The 20,631-nt window shown below is 40.3% G+C and overlaps 4 protein-coding genes across 7 annotated transcripts in view; 3 read left to right on the top strand and 1 right to left on the bottom strand.

The window, feature by feature from the left end:
• The window catches only part of LOC127531889 (oocyte zinc finger protein XlCOF6-like), a 35,480-nt gene extending 20,640 nt beyond the window's left edge, over positions 1-14,840 (top strand). Inside the window, exons 3-5 of the mRNA XM_051942191.1 lie at positions 8,687-10,211; positions 10,488-10,730; positions 13,824-14,840. Of these exons, the coding sequence (XP_051798151.1) occupies positions 8,687-10,211; positions 10,488-10,730; positions 13,824-13,835 (1,780 nt within the window). The 3' untranslated portion in view covers positions 13,836-14,840. The remainder of the gene's footprint in view (positions 1-8,686; positions 10,212-10,487; positions 10,731-13,823) is intronic.
• The window catches only part of LOC127531994 (zinc finger protein OZF-like), a 289,632-nt gene that overhangs the window by 168,792 nt on the left and 100,209 nt on the right, over positions 1-20,631 (bottom strand). The window lies entirely within an intron of this gene.
• The window catches only part of LOC127531964 (zinc finger protein 665-like), a 266,519-nt gene that overhangs the window by 189,632 nt on the left and 56,256 nt on the right, over positions 1-20,631 (top strand). The window lies entirely within an intron of this gene.
• LOC127531989 (zinc finger protein OZF-like) overlaps positions 1-20,631 on the top strand; it is a 121,897-nt gene that overhangs the window by 46,387 nt on the left and 54,879 nt on the right. The window lies entirely within an intron of this gene.

Raw genomic sequence — 20,631 nt, 5'->3', positions numbered from 1 at the left:
AGTGTGCGTGAGTTTCTGTTGGGAAAGCATCAAGATCTGCAGCAAACTGTGCAGGATTGCCTTCATCTCCAAAATCCGGGTTACAGCCGGTAAGAGCAGAATTCTGGAGACTCTAAAAGACTGTTTAAGCTGCCGATGTGTGCCACTGCAGTATGTGTTAGCATTAGCATTAGCCACGGAGATCAGCCACGAGCGGCTTGCTGTAAACTTTATCTGTTTACCAATAATTGCCGTGTGTTTTGTAATTGTTCAGTTGAAAATAAGATTGCAGGCTAATTGGTGCTAATTAGAGGGTTCCAGCTAAGACCAGTGAATTCATCCTGTTTGTAATGGTGGGTTTTTACAATGCCCTTTATTTATTTATTGGATCAGGAAAGGATTGCACTTTAAAAGCACTTTATGCACTTTAAATAATTTTAAAACCATGAAGTAAAAAGTATAAAATGGTTAAAAAATTTTGATAAAAATGCTCAGAGTAATTTGTTAAACTGTGATTTAAAATTAACTCTTTAGAATGCAGATAAATTCATGTGTGGTATAGTATTGGGTTGAATATTGCTCATGCCATGATTTGTCGCTTCAGTTTATGTGGTGTTGAGGTTGACAAACATAAATTGAGTGGAGTAGCATTTGCCAATGTGGTGAAAATGTCCTTGAGGAATGGTTGTTACTATTTGCTGAATGCAGTAATGCGAACATTGTCCTTTTGTGTTCTGTTTAAAGGTTTTTCACCTTAATCTATCAACTAAACGTATGGACTTATGGAAGTTGCCACCTCTGTATCTCATGAATTTGCGACCACTGCAAAATAAAAGAGGGAAAAGAAAGAAAGCAACTGTCTGATTGATGAGTGGAGTCCTGCTCAAACCCTGGGTAGATGAAACATCCTTTTTCAAGTGGGGAAACTGCAGAAACTGTGAGAAAAATCATCAATGAGAATCACCTGTCATTGAAAGTGGGAGGACACTTGACACTATGGGAGAGTGCAAAGAACAGAGAGTGAGAGCTGCCTTTAAACAGAACACTGAGCAGTAAAATACATTCACTAACTTACAGCATGAACAGTTTTCTACCAGCATTCCTGTCTTGAATCACCTGCAGTAGCATCTTTATGTTCTCTTTATTCTCTTTTTCCATGTCTGTTTTCTGTCTATGTTCCTTATTTTTAACAGTTTAAGTTCATTTGTATCAGTTTTAAGTGAAACTGAAAAGAGCTAAAAGTGAACTATTGAGTTGAAATGTGTCCTCTGTGTTGGCTGATGAACATATGGGACACTCTGACACTTGTGTATAGAGTGGTATCCTAATGAAGATGTGTTTGATGTGACAGGTGATTGGCAGGAGGAGGAGAGTCTGACGGAGGAGCAGAGGAATGTTGGCAGCCATTTAGTCTGAGCTCAACAACAGAGGAAACATGGATTCTTCACAAAAGGTGAGAAACATACCACTGTAACATTATGATCATTCATTTGTTGTTTAAAATGTGTAAAGTTGCTCCAGTTGGTTAGATGGGCCGACCAAAGCCAGGTGACGTTGGCTGGAGAGATGTAGCTCTGCAGAAGCAGCTGTACTGAGGATATAATGGTGGACTGCTAGGAAGCTGCTTGTTCTTTGTTTGAGGCTGAACTAGCTGCTGATCATACTTTCTGAAAATGTCTTACATGATGATGAAGATAAGTAACGGAAGAAAAGTCTCGTTTTTCAAGCAAGTTGTTCAGGAAGGTAAAGAGCAGCATTTTCTTTGGTAGAGAATAATACTTTTGAGCACTGTGAGTTGACCAGCCTTTTCCTTCTTAAGAAATTCAGACAGTTGAACCCAGAAGTTTACTTACACTGTATAAACGACACATCACCTTTTTTTAATTTACACTATCTGACATTAAATCTGGCAATGCTTCTCCTGTTTTATGTCAGTTAAGATGACCAAAATTATCTTTAAATGCCAGAATAACGAAAGACAATTTTTTAAATAGAATTTTTATTACTTTCTTCACAATCTTGGACTTGACTATGGACTTTAGCCATACTATGTTCCAAGGATCACATCATAACAATACTTGTATACATTCCACCCAAGGTAACTGACTTGGTTCCATGTGATGTTTTGCATGATACTGTTGCTAGGATACAGACTCAACATCCTGAGACACTTGTAATAATATCAGGAGATTTCAATCATGTCAGCCTCTCCTCTCATCTGACTGGATTTACACAGTTTAACTGCCCTACCAGAGAGAATAAAACCCTCGACCTGCTGTATGCCAGTGTCAAAGAAGCTTACAGAGCTACTGCCTTACCACCACTGGGCAGGTCAGATCATAACTTGGTTCATCTGCAGACCTGTTACAAACCTTGTGTGCTGAGACAGTCTGCAACTAAAGTCCAAATCAGAGGACGGACTCCTCAAACTAGTGAAGCTCTAAGGGACTGCTTTGAATCAACAGACTGGAATGTGCTTCTGGAAACGGATGAGGACAGTATGAACATTGACAGACAGGTTGATTGTTTTACTGAATACATCAGCTTCTGTAGAAACACAGTCCTACCTGCAAAGACTGCCTGCTCTATGGATGACATCCTGTATTGTATCGGTACCAAAAATCAAATGTCCGGCTGAACTAAATGACTACAGACCTATTGCTCTGACCTCACACATCATGAAAACTCTGGCGCAGCTGGTTTTACGTCTACTGAGGCTTGAGGTCAAAGACAAACTCGATTCCTTGCAGTTGGCTTACAAAAAGCACATTGGAGTGGATGATGCCATCCTCTTCATGCTTCACCATGCCCTGTCTCATCTGGAGGAACCTGGAGTTTATGTGAGAATCATGTTCTTTGATTTTTCAACTCCATCCAACCCACCATCCTCAAGCACAAGCTCACAGAGATGGGAGTGGATCCTTTCTGTGTTTCATGGATCACAGATTACCTGACAGGAAGGCCAGTTTGTCAGGCTGGGGAACTGTGTTTCTGGGACATTAATGAGCAGTACTGGGGCTCCACAAGGAACAGTCCTGGCTCCATTCCTGTTCACACTGTATACATCTGACTTCAAATACAGCATTGAGTCCTGCCACATTCAGAAATACGCTGACACTGCTGTCGTGGCATGTATCAGAAATGGACATGAAGCTGAATACAGAGATCTGATAAGTGCCTTCAGTGACTGGAGTCACAAAAACTGCCTGCTACTCAACGCCTCAAAGACAAAGGAAATGATCATAAATTTCCGCAGATCCAAAACCCCTCTTCATCTATTGAACACTTGTGGTGTTGACATGGAGGTGGTGACATCATATAAATATTTAGGTGTCCACCTTGACAATAAATTAGACTGGTCTAAAAATGCAGACTTGATCTACAAAAAGGGCCAGAGCCGACTTTTTTACCTGAGAGCACTTCGATCAATAGACATCTTCAGTAAGATGCTGCAGATGTTTTATCAGTCTGTGGTAGCAAGTGTCCTGTTTTATGTTGCAGTCTGCTGGGGAGGCAGCATAAAGAACAAGGATGCAAGGCATCTGAACAAACTGATTAAAAAAGCTGCTCTGTAGTTGGAATCGGATTGAACACATTGGAGGATGAGGTGGAGAGACGGACACTTAGAAAGATGGAGGCCATTCTGACAAACATGGATCATCCACTTCACATTTGCCTCAGTGAACAACAAAACATTGGTGGACGGCTCCTATCCCTGTACTGCAGGACTGAAAGATTCAGGAAATGTTTCTTGCCATCAGCAATCGGACTGTTTAATTCAAATGCAAAAAGATAAGACCAAACAATTGAATTTCCCTTCGGGGATCAATATAGCAGTCCCTCCAGGAATTTGCGATGTTGTGATCACGCGAAATCAACCAATCTCTGCAAATTTTGCGTGGCCTTGCAATTTTGTCCAATCACCGCAACTTTCCCGCAATTTTGGCCCGCCTCCCGTGAGTTCCACCAATCATAGCAGCCCCCAGCGCAAACCTAATGCACATACGTCACCAAATTCACTTCCTTGTTTATGGTTTGAAGATGCAGACATGTGCGGTACTAATGTCTCTCATTTACCAACAAAAATGACTGCTGAAGACATTGATAAACAACTAATTCACTGATGTTTTTCACCAAAGCGAAGCTAAACTGTTTTACAACCGTGCAATATTGTGGTGGAATTCAAAAAAAGAAGAAAAAAAAATCAGCGATTAATACACTTTAAAAAAACATGAAACATATTAGAACGGCTGAAATGAGCGGAAAACAGACCACATTAATCACCATGATGGAAACCGTTGCATCCAGATCCATTAGAGCACTGAAAGAATGAGGTAAATTAGTTTAATTATTCCACCAAAGAACTCGGCAGTGTTATGTGACGATCAGCGTGTGTGAATCCTTCCTCTGTTACCAACATCACTCAAAAACAGACTCAGGGATTTGAATGAAATTTTCAGGGTCGGTCAGAAATGACACAAGGACCAAATGATTAGACTTCAGCAGTGATGCGGCTTAAAGTTTGGATCCACGTATTTGTTAAGGATTCATAGCGGCACTGCGTCTGATAGCGGCACGGTAACCATGGCAACAGGTGAATGCTACCTCAGCCGCCTGCTGACTATCACATGATTGTGATCCTACAACAAATCTACCACTGTGGACGTATCGGAAATGACACAAGGAACAACTGATTAAATTGTGGGGGTGTTTCTGAGTCCCATCAATTCCAGTTACCAGCTACATATTTAGATCACGCGATTCGGTATGTACACATGCAGAACACACCCCTGTCTTGGTAGAGGACTGCGCGCTCTCTGTGCTGTTCTTGTTAGTTGATGTGACCAGCTGTGAGCATGTGCTTGTGAACACGTGTGTGCCAGGATGTGAAATTAACTTTTTAAGCCACTGACAGATATGTCCAAATATGATTCATTCAATAGTAAATTAGCATTTTGTGCCGCAAATCTACCAACCACATCATGTTAAACCAGTATCTGGCTGCTGCTAATTTCCCACTGTAGTGTGCCAGCTTTTGTGGAAATGGGTTGGAACGTTATATAATTAATTTCGGAATAAATATTGTCAATTACAGCGTTGAAACATGTTCTACAATCTGGAAAAAATGCAGCTTTTTAGTAGTTGTCACTGTCTCCCGCAATTTCATCACAACAAATAAGCTTAAAACATTGCAACTTTTATCGCAATTTTTTTTAGAAAATCTGCCGCGAATTCAGGCATTTTCGGCCGCAACAATCATGAAAAACGCCCGCGAAATCTTGGAGGGACTGAATAAAGTCATTCTATTCTATAATCAGAAGTTTGCATACACTAAGATTGCTATGCCTTCAAGATGATGATGTCCTGACTTTGAAAGCTTTTGATAGATTAAGATGTATTTTCAGGCACACCTCAAACACACTGCTTCCTTGTGTGATGACATTAGAAAACCTAAAGAAATCAGCCAAGACATCAGGAAGACATTTGTGGGCCTCCACAGGTGTGGTTCATCCTTGAGTGCAATTTCCAGATTGCTGTGGTTTGAGGTTTATCTGTCCAAATAATTACATGCACAGATCAACACCATGGGAATGTCAAGCCATCCTACTGCTCAAGATGGAGATTGGTTAAGGTTAGGATTGTTTTGGAGGGAAATGTGCTCATCAACCCCAGAACAAAAGCAAACGACCTTGTGAAGATGCTGGCTGAGGATGGCCTGAGTACACCATCCCAACTGTGAAGCATGGGGGTGGCAGCACCATGTTGTGGGAGTGTTTTTGCTGCAGGAGGGACTGGTGCACTTCACAAAATAGATGGCATCAAGAAGATAGAACATTATGTGGAAATATGGAAGCAACATCAGCCAGCAAATGAAAGCTTGGGCACAAGTGGGTCTTCCAAATGACAAGGACAGTGCTGGTGCAAATCTGACACTGTCCTGGAGAAACTGTGCACTACTGACTTAGAACTGCTTTCTGCTTCATTGTGCCCTTCATATCTGCCTCAGAAGTTTCCCCAAATATTTGTGAAACTTGTCTATATCCGTCCAAAGGCCAGTGAAATAAATACCTGTGGGCACAAAGGTGCTTCTGCTCTGGGTTCCTCTGACCACAACTGCATCCTCCTTATCCCTGTCTACCACTGTACTGAAGCAAGGCAAAGTGCAGAACATCAGAGTGAAAGTTTGTCACACTCTGCAGGGATGTCTGGAGGTTACTGACTGGGACGTGTTTAAGGAGTCCTCAGCTGATATTGATGAACCGACTGATGTTGTGAGCAGCTGGGTCACAGACTGTGAAACCAGTGTTACTCCTGAAAAAACTGTAAAACTGTATCCAAACACTAAGCCATGACTTTCTAAGAAGCTTAAAGACCTACTGTACAGAAAGAAAACAGTCTTCAGAGAAGGAAATACACTAAATCTGTATAACTGACAGAAGGAAATAAAGTAGAGATCAGGACCCACAAAAGACAATACAAAGACAACCTTGAGTCTCAGCTCAAAATGAACAACCTCAGTTCAGTCTGGGACGGCATGAATCTGATCACTGGAACCAATTAATGTGTCAATGAGAGAGTTCAGCTCAGTGGTTATAATATTGATTTAGAGCTGGCTCAAAGTCTGAACAGTTTTTATGTCAGGTTTGACTCCCATGATTTCAGGGCTAAACATGCTGAGACTAAAAACTGTCTCATGTCAGCGTCTCCACAGAATCCCTTTCTTTTATCCGGGTTGGAAATAAATCTATGTATGTATGTAATCTGGTGTCTCAAACAGTGCAGACCAAAGAAAAGTCCTCTACATGATTACATCGGTGGCTGTTTATTGAAAACTTTTACGACGTCTGACCAAATGACCAAGATTGCTGCCGATGTCCCTGTCTATCTTATGTTTTGTTTGATTTTTCTTTAAATGGCTTTTATTTTGCTTTTAATTGTTTTACTGTGTTTTTTTACATTTTAAAAACATTTCCTTTAATCGTTGTTATTCCTTTAACTGTTTTCAGGGATGACAATTGTCTGCGGATCCGCGGATTTCCGCCAATTTAATGTCAAATTTGAACATTTTTGTGAATCCTCTAAATCCGTTGAGAAAATTTTAGGGAGGTTAGGTACTTTATTGTCGCTGATGTTAACGTTGTTAACATCTCGCGGGAGTGAGGCGTGAGTTTCGTTAAACGAAACTCGCGCCTCACTACGAAACTCACGCCTCACTCCTGCGAGATTTTCCCTGAAGCTATCGTTCGATTGTAAACGGCCCAGCAGTTGGACAGCTTCAAGCTTGGACCAATCATATTGCTCGTAGCATTCTTTGTTACAAATTCATGGTGGCGTGTTCGACTCGGATGTTTGGAGATTTGGTATCGTGTTCAGCGGAATGATGAGATTTTTAACGAAGGATCAGGAGTCATCAGTCACAGAAATTGACAAAAGTGTCAAAAATAAGTTCCGATGGGAATGGCTGGAGAGAAAAGTCCCTGTGAAGGTGAAAATTGGCTCAAAGATCGACGAGGTAACGGAAACACTTGGACAATTTCTGAAGAAACCAGACGTGGCCGGAAAAGCTTTTTGTGTGTATTGTAACGATTTGATTAACTACGGATCGCGTGGATGCGTAGCACTGTCAGACAGTTACACCAGCAGCATCAACAGCTACTTCAAGTGCCAAGGCAAAAGATACATTGAAAGAGAAGGAAATGACTGCAAGAAAAGCCCACCAGCAGGAGTTGAAAAGGAAGGCTGTCCAGAGACTTACACAGCTTGCTGCAAAGAGAAGAAAATTGACAAAATAGGAGTGTTGCAGTGAACTGACTTGTATATATTGTACATAGTAGAATAGAACTCTCATAGATTTGTGAAATATTTTGGACTGAAGATAGTGAGAAAAGATTGAAGAACATGTAAGTTAACTTTTCATTAAATTTGCTGACTGAAACAAGTCTAGTGTTATGTTTTTGACCATTTTTATCAGTCTAAATGACTTCTATAAATCTCTCAGCTTCAGCCCCCCCGCCCCGCCCCCTCCACCCCGCCCCGTCAATTTTCAGCTGAAATACGAATTTCCTGTTGACATCCCTGTGTTTTACTGTTTTGTTGCTTTTGTTGTTTGATGGTGAACGGTTGTGTAACTGCTGCACAACAAATTTCCCAGGTCGTTCGGGCCAAATCCAGAATTCAGTGGCAGAATTACAGATCTTTTCTGGACTGGTATCAACATCTGATCCCCGAGGAGAAATTTCAAATTGTACATTTCTCCAGTAATGTAACTTAACGGAAAGTCTGGGGATCAAGAGATCCTGGTGGTACAATCCCATCAGTCACGAGCTCTGCTTTGTTTTTCACGCTGATCGACAGATTTTACTACCCAATATTCTTAAACTACCGTGTAGAAAGCTGAAAACTATCGGCCTGTGAAAATAGTTTTGTTGACATTGTGAGTGTGCTGTTGACACATTTCTAGGTTTCTAATGACAAAGCTGCTAGCATGTCTGCAGATTCTTGATTTTGTTTCAGCCTCATGTCTAACTACATGGAATTGAGACTTTTAGGTTCAATTTTTTTCATGATTGCTCTTCCATCACTGCCTCTGTTTTTATCTTTGTCTTTTGCTACAGAAATGTAAACACAGCAATGGAGTGAGATGTGGGACCTCTGAGGAGGATAAGGATGGTTCAGCAACAACGGCAAAAAGAGATGAATCACTGAGTTGTGAGCAATGTGACAAGACTTTTATTACAGCAACAAAGCTAAGAATTCACAAACATATTCACACTGTGGAGAAACCATTCAGCTGTGATCAGTGTGGAAAGGCTTTTACTCAGAAGAGTGACTTAAAAAGACATCAACTCATTCACAGTGGAGTTAAACCATTCAGCTGTGATCAGTGTGGAAAGGCTTTTACTCGGAAGAGTCAGTTAAAAAGCCATCAACTCGTGCACACTGGAGTTAAACCATTCAGCTGTGATCAGTGTGGAAAGGCTTTTACTCACAAGAGTCAGTTAAAAAGCCATCAACTCATTCACAGTGGAGTTAAACCATTCAACTGTGATCAGTGTGGAAAGGCTTTTACTCGGAAGAGTCAGTTAAAAAGACATCAACTCATTCACAGTGGAGTGAAATTGTTCAGTTGTAATCAGTGTGGTAAGGCTTTTACTCGGAAGACTCATTTAAAAAGCCATCAACTCATTCACAGTGGAGTTAAACTATTCACCTGTGATCAGTGTGGAAAGGCTTTTACTAAGAAGAGTGACTTAAAAAGACATCAACTCATTCACAGTGGAGTTAAACCATTCACCTGTGATCAGTGTGGAAAGGCTTTTACTCACAATAGTCACTTAAAAAGCCATCAACTCATTCACAGTGCAGTGAAACCATTCAGCTGTGCTCAGTGTGGAAAGGCTTTTACTCAGAAGAGTCAGTTAAAAAGCCATCAACTCATTCACAGTGGAGTGAAATTGTTTGGCTGTGATCAGTGTGGAAAGGCTTTTACTCACAAGAGTCAGTTAAAAAGCCATCAACTAATGCACAGTGGAGTTAAACCATTCAGCTGTGATCAGTGTGGAAAGGCTTTTACTCACAAGAGTCAGTTAAAAAGCCATCAACTCATTCACAGTGGAGTTAAACCATTCAGCTGTGCTCAGTGTGGAAAGGCTTTTACTCAGAAGAGTATGTTAAAAAGACATCAACTCATTCACAGTGGAGTGAAATTGTTCAGCTGTAATCAGTGTGGTAAGGCTTTTACTCGGAAGACTCATTTAAAAAGCCATCAACTCATTTACAGTGGAGTGAAACCATTCAACTGTGATCAGTGTGTGAAAACCTTTACTCAGCATGAACAGTTGTTGATCCATCAATGCCCCCATTCTAGTAGAAAGCGGTACCACTGTGACTCCTGTGAAAAAACTTTCAAGCACCAAAAGAGCTTAAAATGTCACCAACGCATCCACACTGGACATGATGTGTACCGATGTGATCACTGTGGTGAACCATTTGTATTGTACTCACAGTTAAAAGCTCATGAAGTGACCCACACTGGGGTTAAACCATACCTTTGTGATCAGTGTGGGAAACGCTACAGCTACATTGCAAACCTCAAAGTTCACCAACGTGTCCACACTGGGGAGAGACCATACAGATGTGATGAGTGTAAGACTTTTACAACTTTGTATTCCCTGAAACAACACCAGCAGATCCGCACCAGAAAGAAAGCATTCAATCAGTGTCACAGTGAGGTATGTAAAGACTGGTCTCAGTCACAGTGTACACACAATTGTGTATTGGATAATTTTGGATATTGCTGCAAAATTGTTTCAAAACAGTTTTGAACAACTGTGGTCGGTTGAATTCTGTTAACACATTATCAGCTATCGTTCAGTCTAACCTGTATTGGTTTTGTCACAGAAATCTGGTCCAGGTTAATCTGGGGATGTAGGTTAGATTAGGAATTCTGACATAATCAGACAACTGAATGTTAAATTCCAACAGTGACGTTCTCTTTGTTTTCCAAGCAGAATGGAACAGATGGACAAAACTCTCAGACTTGTCAGCACTCTGCCAATGGTGAACAGTGCTGCTTTGACCAGTCTGGACCAACGTCCAACCAACAAGGAACCCTACAACGACACCAGCGTATGCACACTGGACACAGACTGAACCCCTGCCAAGAAGATTTGTCCATGCAGGGTTCAGTAAAAGTTCATGAAGTCCTCCACAAACTTAAAGTCCTTGAGATCCGGCTTCACAGAATTCAGGTCTAATTTCTTGTTTAGTGTCTTCGTTGCTTCGTTGCAAAATCCATTAAGAGGAAAGCTGTCGTTAACAGATGTGACTGGTAAATTAATCAAACCGTTCAAAGTGGTTACTCAGTTAAATGAATTATCAGTGGCAGAGGGATAGACGTCTGGATGGAGGCAGTGAGCAGCAGGGCGAATTTCCTCAATTACCACCTTAATGGTTCCTCAGATCCCTCTGGGCTGCAGGAACCCGTTAGAATGCAGAGCTGGTTCAGTGATTCTCTGATGATTAAGCATAATTAATTGAGGAGATTACTGGCCTTAGGGTTCCTGTCTGTCAGTCTGTAAATATAAAAACATGAAGTGTTCTATGAAAAGTCCAATCTTTGAAAGCTGACATGTAGTTCAGAATCATTTCTTTGTAAATTAGCTGCATCCAGTCATTACCATGACATTGGCAGTGATTCTCTGATGATTAATCATAATTAATTCAGGAGATTACTGGCCTGAGGATTTCTATCTATCTATCTATCTATCTATCTATCTATCTATCTATCTATCTATCTATCTATCTATCTATCTATCTATCTATCTATCTATCTATCTATCTATCTATCTATCTATCTATCTATCTATCTATCTATCTATCTATCTATCTATCTATCTATCTATCTATCTATCTATCTATACTTTCTCAGCTACAGCATCTGCACTTCTGCTTCTGTGTGAAGTAGTCATTACAGGAGAGAAAGTGGAGAAAATCTGACAAATTTTGTCAAGTGGCCCAGAAAAATCTGACTCCAGATTTTATTTCATATCATACAATCTGCACTTTTAACTCAACCTGCATATTTCTGTTCAAGATCTAGTTTTGAAATGGTCTCTCTGTTCTTAATCTGCCATACTGTGATCATTTAGCCCCTTATTTCAATATTCTGTTCTTACAGACTGTAATTTACGAGTTTTTTTTTTAAACTTGTTGTGATTTGGTGTTTTAGCTGTTGTAGCAAATAATTTCCCAGGTGTGGGATAAATAAAGAATTTCAATTCTATTATATTGTTAACTGGCCCTATAAAAATAACAACAATAAGAAATTACTACGATACTAAAACTAGAACTATACTTATATTAAAGACTTTATACATAAATACCAGACATATTTTGATGCCATATCTTGCATTCTTAGGGGAGTCTGATTTTAAGTAAGGAGATATAAAGTTTTCTCAGTGAACAATTATTTTAATGACACGTGTAGAACACTGATGGAATGTGAACAATATTTGGCGACTACACCCTGTCCTGTCCTGATGTCCTCATAGGAGTGAAGCTGAGAGTAGCGTAGGATCTCCCCAATGCCATTTAGGGTGCGCACATACGGATGAGAAGAGGAGGAGAAACATGTCACCTAATCATATTTAACAGGAAAACATGTCTGCAGTTCGGTACTTAGTCACATTTAACCCAAAAACAACAGCAAAAGCAGTAAACGTACAACAGAAAAACCCGTCAAGTGGCCACAGAGTGAAAAGTAAGTCACACGCGTTCACGCGAAGGGGGAGTCAGATTTTTCCGGGGAGTGTGAAAATTGCACAACACCTGGGTTAGTCTGTATCCTTTTTTCTGATTGGCTGAGACGAGACACGTGACAGTGTGCATCTATTAATGATCGGAAGCATTCAGGTCGTTCCGGTTATACTCGGTAGCGCTCTTCAGTAAAGGAGACGCAGTTTGTTATTTTCTTTGATTATCGCTCGGCAAATTACAAAAAAGTTGCAAGTTAACCCTTTTTTCACATTTATTAGGCAAAATTAGCTTCGCCACCGTGGCTAAACATGCTAAAAATGGCTTTGCCATCCTGAGGAAGGCTTTGCCTATGGCGAATTGGAGAATGGCTAGCACAAGCACAGAGACACCCTGAAAATTTGACACAATCTTAAATATTATGAAATATTTGTTGAAAAGTCTTTTTCGTGTGTTTCTAAGGGTGTGGCTGCATCAGAAAGACACAAATACAAATGATATTTTTTTGGTTTGTTGTTTACAAGAAATATTTTATGGAACCAGTCAATTTTCAGTTTTAATGTCTTTTATTAGGATGTGTTTAGTTTTATGATTGTACTAAAATAAATGACTCTTGAAGACCTCAAAGTGATTCTTAATGCAGTATTTCACAAATGTATGGGATGTCCAATCCACTGCTGTATTTAACAGCAATCTGATCTGCTGACGTTAGCAAGACAAACAAGTGAAGGTTTCAGGCTTTTATCTAGAATTGTTCTTGAGATATTCATCTTCAAACAGCCTCAAATTTCAATGTGAGAAAATAAAAAAAAAACGAGTGAAACTGGGTCTGCAGTCCACTGAAAAACCTCTAAGAAAGTGTCTGACATACTGAACTAATATTTCATAGATAGCATTGTAAATCTCCACAGTTTATGATTTTTAAAAAAAAAGTTTTTTTGGGAGATGGTCAATGATTTGAAACGGAGTTTGTCCCCTAGAGGACAAATGGCACAATCACAGAATGAGGGTATGTTTTGAAAAAATATCATTCAAAATTTGTCCAGAGAAGTGACTACAATTTGAATTTTAATACACTTAACCAAGTGCTATAGGTGGGGAAAAAAACATGTTTATGCAGCATGATGTTGCTTTGTGATGTTGCAACTGACATGCTGATTTCAAAATGGAAGCATTTTAATTTCTAATGCTCTCATAGAAGATGACTGGTCAATAAAATTGACTCCTGTGACTCTGATGTCATGCAGAGTCTTTATGCTATGATGTGGAAAGGGTGAAAGAAGACAGACTGGACATTTCTGAGTGAAACTGAACATGGCATGTACTGATTCATAAAAACAAGTGTATTATCTTTAATCAAGCCTTACATAGTATTTACTAGCTGAAGTACTGCGGTTTTGAACACAAGAATTACTTGTCAAGACGACGTTGACTGGAGCTCTGCTACAGAAAGGCAGTTCATTTTCTGCTGGGGTTCATAACATACAAGATTTCTCAAATCTACAGAGATATTTTTGATTTGAAATTAGGGTTACCTTAAATTAATAATATATATTTTTTGATACTTTCTCTAAAAAACTCTAAAAAAGCTTCAGGTGTAGCTGCTGGAAAAGAGCCTGCAAGTCACATGGTGGGACATGTGAACATAGTTCAAAAAGAAAATCAAGCCTGTTACAGTGTTGCTCTAGTCCCCTCTGTTAAATGGCATCAAAACAATGGTCAACGTGAACAAATCATGAGTGTTGACATTGCACTCACAACAGTACCTCTCAACTGTTCTAATTTTGATCTATTTAGGAGAACAATGTAATGAGTGCACCGAGAGATCCAATACAGGGAGCTTTCCTTTTTCAAAGATCATTAGAAGGACAGAACCAGGGACGGACTGGCCATTGGGCAATGTGAGCAAATGCCACTGTGGCTGCCTGGTCATGCGGCTGCCACCAGGCAGCATCACAAACAAATAAATAAATGAAAATATAAAGCGGGGCGGAGCAGCCGCATCAATGGACGGCCGCAAATGATTAGGCTAAATAAATAAATAAAGCGGACCGGCTGCGTCAATAGGCGGCCACAAATCAATAAATGAATAAATAAAAATAATAAAAAAATTAAGTGGAGCTGAAGGCGCCCACAAAAAAGAGGGAAAAAAGCAAACAAAAAAAACAGCCTGTTAACTGTAACAAATAATAGGCCTACTCAACTAAACAATGATAATGACGTTTTTTATTTGTATGGTTGTTTGAATATGTTAGAATATTAACATGACTTATCTTCTATAATTTCTGTTTTTTGGACAATACAAATATAAAGTGTTTTATTTTTGAAGTAGAAAAAAAATGAAAACATGTTAAAAAGAAGGGGTATTCAGACCATCTGTATTTTTTTATTTTTCTGAAGATTTATTCTTGATTTTTATTCTTTGATATCTTAAAATCGAGAGGTTAATATTTCTAGAATTGCAACAGGTTGGGAGCTGAAGCCTTGTGGTGACACTATATATTGCTCCATGATAAAAAATGATTAGCTCATTCTTACAGCTATTTAAAAAAATACTGAAAACATTGTATTCGATTAAAATGTAATTAAAAAAATGTTAAATGTCATCAGGGTTTTCAGAATCGCTCTTTGTCTGGTCCCTCACCTAGAGCCAATTTACCAGTGGCTATTGCCCCGGAGAACATAGCTCCCAGGATCACAGGGACACTCAAACCCCTCCACCGCGATAAGGTGGCGATTCTTTAGAGGGGAACACAGAACACACAGGACGCAGGACATGACGCAGGACAGGACACAAGACAGGACACAAGAGAGAACACAAGACAGGACACAAGACATGACACAAGACAGGAGAGGAAAGGAAAGGAAAGGAGGAATAGAAAGAATAAAAAGAATAAAAGAAAGAGTAGTAGGGAAAGGAAAGGTTGTTCAAAGCCAACACCACAGCTTCATCAAAAGATGGATATTGTACATTCATGGCTGCCTCCAGCAGCTTTTCTGCAGAGCCAAACATATTTTGAAGGTCCTTGAACATGGCCTTCGACATTTTGTCCATCTTCTGGGTCATTTGAATTATTTGTTTCGGTGGTGGTGTTGACACTAAAAACATTTACACAAATTAAAGGGTGATTTTGGAGAATGCCGACGCCAGTGTGCTCATTGCATCAGGAACCTTAGGACTTGATAGCTGGACATTTGTGGTCAGCTGGTGGCCAGTCTGGGGGCCACTACGACTACCTTGGTTGCTGCTGACTCTGTTGTCTCTTGGCTGGAGCAAATTTCCACTGGAACTTCAATGGTTCTGTGGGCGTCTCTGGTGTACATTGTTGAACTTGCCCCTGCGGTTCTGCTGTGGTCTGAACCGTTGCTGGTTGTCCCTTTTTACTTGGCCTTTGCAGTGACAGAATTTGCCACTGTGCTGTCTCTGTGCAAAGCCTGCACGAGAAGCGTTTCTGTAAAAGGGTCTGCGATGATAATCAGCTTGGTACGCTGGTCTGTTGTACCAAGTGGGCCTTGGATTGGTCAGCCTTTGGTAGCTGGGATACCTCTGCCAAGCCCATGCACGACCAGTGTTCCACTGCCTGCGTGCAACTCGATTCCTAGTGTTGCGGCTGGCATGGGGTTGTTGTCTTGCAACGCTCACCCCTTGAGGCCCACATCGTTGCACAGCTGCAGGAGGGCGCTGCCTTTGAAACTGGGCGCGCTGTTCATGTCTGTGATTTGCCTTCCTATCAGAGGAATTTCTGTTGGGTGCCGAGTCAGAGTTTCTACCATGGCTGAGATGTGACAGTTGGTCAGCCATTCTTCTGTTAAACGGAACGGCGCGGTATGGTTTTTTACTTTTAGTCGAACCATTGTCGATGGCTCTTCTGTTGGTTCCGCTCATGTCTTGGTCTCCGGAGGTGCAGCTACCTGGGTTGCTGCTCCGAGTTGTTCCAATGGCAGGTTTGCCTTGGAAACATCGTCTTCCTCATCCGGTGAGCCTGTGAGTTTTCGGAGGCTGGCAAGCAGTTCATGTCTGCGATATTTACGCAGTGCCTGCAAATCCATGGAGGCGATGGCTCTTCTCTTGCTTCCTCTCATGTCTGGGTGTCTGGAGGTGCAGCTACCTGGGTTGCTGCTCCGAGTTGTTCCAATGGCAGGTTTTGCCTTGGAAACATTGTCTTTCTCGTCCAGTGAGCCTGTGATTTTTCGGCGGCTGGCAAGCAATTCATATCTGCGATGTTTACGCAGTGCCAACAAATCCATGGATGCAATAGCTCTCCTGTGTGACCCATGTGCCGTACGTTTAACACCCTCATCAATCACTGACTCTGAGATTCTGCGGTAGCGAGCCAACAGCTGGTATCTCTGTTGCGTGCGCAGGACCCACAAATCAGAAGAATTCCTCTTTGGTTCCTTGGCTGTGGTGGCATCTCTTGGTGCCTTGGAAATAGAAAGATTTCCAAGGCACAGGTTGTTGTAGCGGTGCATTTTGTGTAGTGCACACAAACTCCGGTTCTTCTCTGCTAAAGTCCGGTGAGTGTTAAAAATCGCAGCTAATCACGAGAAATCGTGGGTTGAACTGACTCTGTTACTGAGTTATTGAGTTACACTTGTGGACTTTCTGTCACTTGTGGACTTTCTGTCAGTTGTGATGACATCACAGAGATCAAAGACATTCAAAAAATGCACATTCAATGTGCATTTTTTGAATGTGCACATTGAATGTGTATCAATGCACATTCAATGTGCATTTTTTGATGATGATGAACACACACACACACACACACACACACACACACACACACACACACAGAGTTGATCTGACAGCAGAGGAAAACATAACCACATTCTCAATGTATTTTAAATGTTAATTATAAAATTGTTTCATTACTTGATGGCTTTAACCTGTCTTTAGTGTGTTAATGAGTTTTTTGTGTGTTTTAAAGTGCTTATGGTGTGTGCTAATGTGTTTATAGTGTGTGTTAATGTGTTTTAATGTGTTTATTATTATATTTCATCATTTGTTTGAAGGAGAACGGATGAACAGCGGCCATCTTTGCTTTCTTCTTGTGCTTCTCTTGTTGCATCGGCTGTTGTTCTAGAAGAAGCTCTGCAGCTCCTCAGTTTACAGGAGAATCAGCTATATTTTTGCACAATTTTATTTTTATTTCATATGGAGAATGCTCACATTTATGTGTTAAAAACAACAGTGGCTTCAACGTCTAACTAATAGAAATCCTAAGATTAAATGAACATTTAGTTGTTAGGATCAGAACTTTTCAATTCAATTCAGTTTTATTTACATCTCATAGCTTCACAAAGACAGAAAGGACAAAAAGTGAGAAATATCACAAGTGGAGCGATAAAAGTACGGAAAAAGAAAGTAAAAGTAAAAGAAAGTAAAAGAAAAGAGAAAGTAAAACCCAAGGGAGCTTTGAATCCTTTGGCACGAGGATTGCGTCCATTCATTATGTCAAACAGCCTGTCAATCATCTATAAAGAAATATCGGCATCTAAATCACTATCATTACAGAGTTTCATTAGGTATCAGATAGTTGAAATCAACACTCATCTATTCAAAATATACAGAGAACAGAGTACTTATTTCTAAACTGTATGTACAATGAGTTAATATGCAAGTATTAGTATTTGCTTGACTTCCTTATTTCCATAGGTCTGCTTTGTACTACAGTAAATTTCAGAGCTTTACCACTCAAACATCTGTGAAGGTATGTGTAAGGTTATGTACAACCTTTTGTGTTTATGATGAACATGCAATATCATTGTCATGATTCCTCCCTCTCCTACTCGGCAATCAGCCTAATCACCAGCGGCTGTGACAGAGCGCGGCTGCTCTCCATCAGTAATCAGGGCAGCATAAAAGCCTGACTCACTTCACCACTCACCGCTGGATTATTGCACTCTGTACGCTGCACACTGGACTCTACAAACCGCATGTCGCCACATACACTTCGCTGTTTGGACTCTGTTTCATGCTTCTCACCATATGCTCGCCACTACCTGGACTCCACTTCACTCAGTTAAATTACCTTGCCGGCTCCGCTTTCTCCCCTCCGTCTGCGCTTGGACAATCTGCTCCTCAGCCATCGTTGCGCCCCTCATCTCCGGCTCCCTCTGGTCCGTTCCCCCTGTTTTCCGGATTCTCCAGTCAGTTCCCTTCCTTGGTTAGTTTAGATTTGTGTTTAGTTTTTACCTCGGCCTTCGGGTCCGCCCTTACTTCAATTCAGTTAGTTCTCCATTCTGTTATTTCCCCTTGCTTCCCAGATTAAGAGTTTTCTGTTATACATACATACATATATATATATATATATATATATATATATATATATATATATATATATATATATATATATATATATTGCTTTATTAAATCATCATTAATTCACCCGTCTGTCTGATTGCCTGCTGCATGGGTTCACAACCGCCTAGATCATAACAATCATGGTTTATGACAACATTTGGATGTTGAATTTAGAATCAGTCAGAATTGTCAACAAATTGTTCCTGATGCTCAAATCAAATTTTATTTATTTGTTTTTTTAAAACATGTACTTGGTTCTATAATCATTAATAGTATTACCTCAATGAATTCTGCCGTTGCCTCACAGTCTTTAAACTGAGAGTACCCAAGATCCCTCATTGTGCGGAGAGCCACTGACACAGAGCGACTCAGTGTCTGCGCAGCCAGGGACACCCTCATCTTGTGTTTCTCAAAGTAGACATGTTTGTCTGTAATTTTATTGGCAGCGTGCAGTCCATCCTTTTTTTGCGCATCATTGAGATGATTAACCCTCAAGCGACCAAGCTATTTTAGCGACTAAAATGACCGACTGGCGTCATTTATGACCCCACTATATTTGACACAGGAAGATGTCTACTTTATTGCCTCTTTTTGTGCTTTCTTACCTATTCCACGCCACTGCATTTTAAGATGGATATTCTAAAATAACCTTCTTTTATTATTCATGGATTTTAATCATTTTTGACTCAGAGCTAAAGTAAACCATATGAACAATATGATGCATTGTAAGAACGCAATAACATTTATTTAGACACGCTTTGTCTGCCGCCACTTCTTTTAAAACTTTATTCCTTTTGTTTCCTCAATAGTAAATCAAAAGTACATAAAAACAAAATCTACACAAACATCTTGTCTGTATGTGTGCAATGTAACATGCAGAGAGGTATTTAGATTAGGGGCGGCTACGGCTCAGGTGGCAGAGCCCTTCGTCCAATGCAAGACACTTTACCCACCTTACCTCCAGTGCTGCCACTTACACTGGTGTATGAATGTGTATGCTGTGTAATGTTGGTGGTGGTCAGAGGGGTTGTAGGAGTGGATTGGCAGCCAGTCAGTCTGGCCCAGGGCAGCTGTGGCTAAAAATGTAGGTCTACCAGCTATAGTGCACTGCAAAACACTGAAATATAGCGATTAGAGGTAAAAATAAATAAATAAAACTAAGGCCTACAATAGTGAAAAACCTATACACGAAACCATAGATTAATTTACGTGACAGTTTCACGAATCCTTGTGAGACCGGGTTGTATATGAATATTTTAGGTTGATGAAAAGCGGACCGACGTGGCGGATGTGGTAAAAAAATCATTTCGAAGCCTTGTCTGGATTAAAAAAAGAAAAGTGGAAGATCAAATAAATAATAAAAACTGAGGTTTCACATCAGTATTTCACTTGTGCTGTTTTATTTGTATGGTTGTTTGAATATGTTAGAATATTAACATGACTTATCTTCTATAATTAGGGGCTCGGGCATGGAACATGCCAGAGCACCTATTGCCTCCCGCCGGGTTTTGTTTCTTATTATTCCGCTTCTTCCGCCTAAAACTTTGGCTCGCGTGACTCCCTCCCCAGGGCTTTGCAGAAATCACACACAAATTATATATCAGCTTGTGTGGTTTTATCGGGAATCGATGGCTATGGTTTTTCTAAGACATTCCATTCATATTTGCCTAGACTTATGAGCAAAAAACTGCATTAATTTTACACATAGACAATGAATGGGAGGACTGAAATCACTCAGACGTAAGAGTCACCTGTTTTCACAACGCCACTTGCTTCGCACATACTTTCACCTACAAGCGTCATTTAACCATCAAAACGCAGTGATTTCTCTTGTCTACGAAGGGATGTATTTTATGTCATGCTGACATTTACAGTTTTTGCTCAGTGAGTCCTCAAAAAAGTGAAAATTCTCAAAATCTGCTCTCTTTGAGTGGGTCATGTGACGAGGCAGAGTGAAGGACAAGTGAAAAATCCGCCTGAAACTTTCACGATTGAATCGCTCTCACGACCAAACGACAAGTATTAGGAGAATGAAATTTGGTCAGATTGTAGACAATCTACCTGGGATTCAAATGAATCCAAGTTTGAAG

Source organism: Acanthochromis polyacanthus, chromosome 22, assembly GCF_021347895.1.
Source record: "Acanthochromis polyacanthus isolate Apoly-LR-REF ecotype Palm Island chromosome 22, KAUST_Apoly_ChrSc, whole genome shotgun sequence".
In the NCBI taxonomy this organism is placed as follows: domain Eukaryota; kingdom Metazoa; phylum Chordata; class Actinopteri; family Pomacentridae; genus Acanthochromis; species Acanthochromis polyacanthus.
The sequence above is the reverse complement of the archived record's forward strand: the minus strand, read 5'-3'. Positions and strand labels throughout refer to the sequence as shown.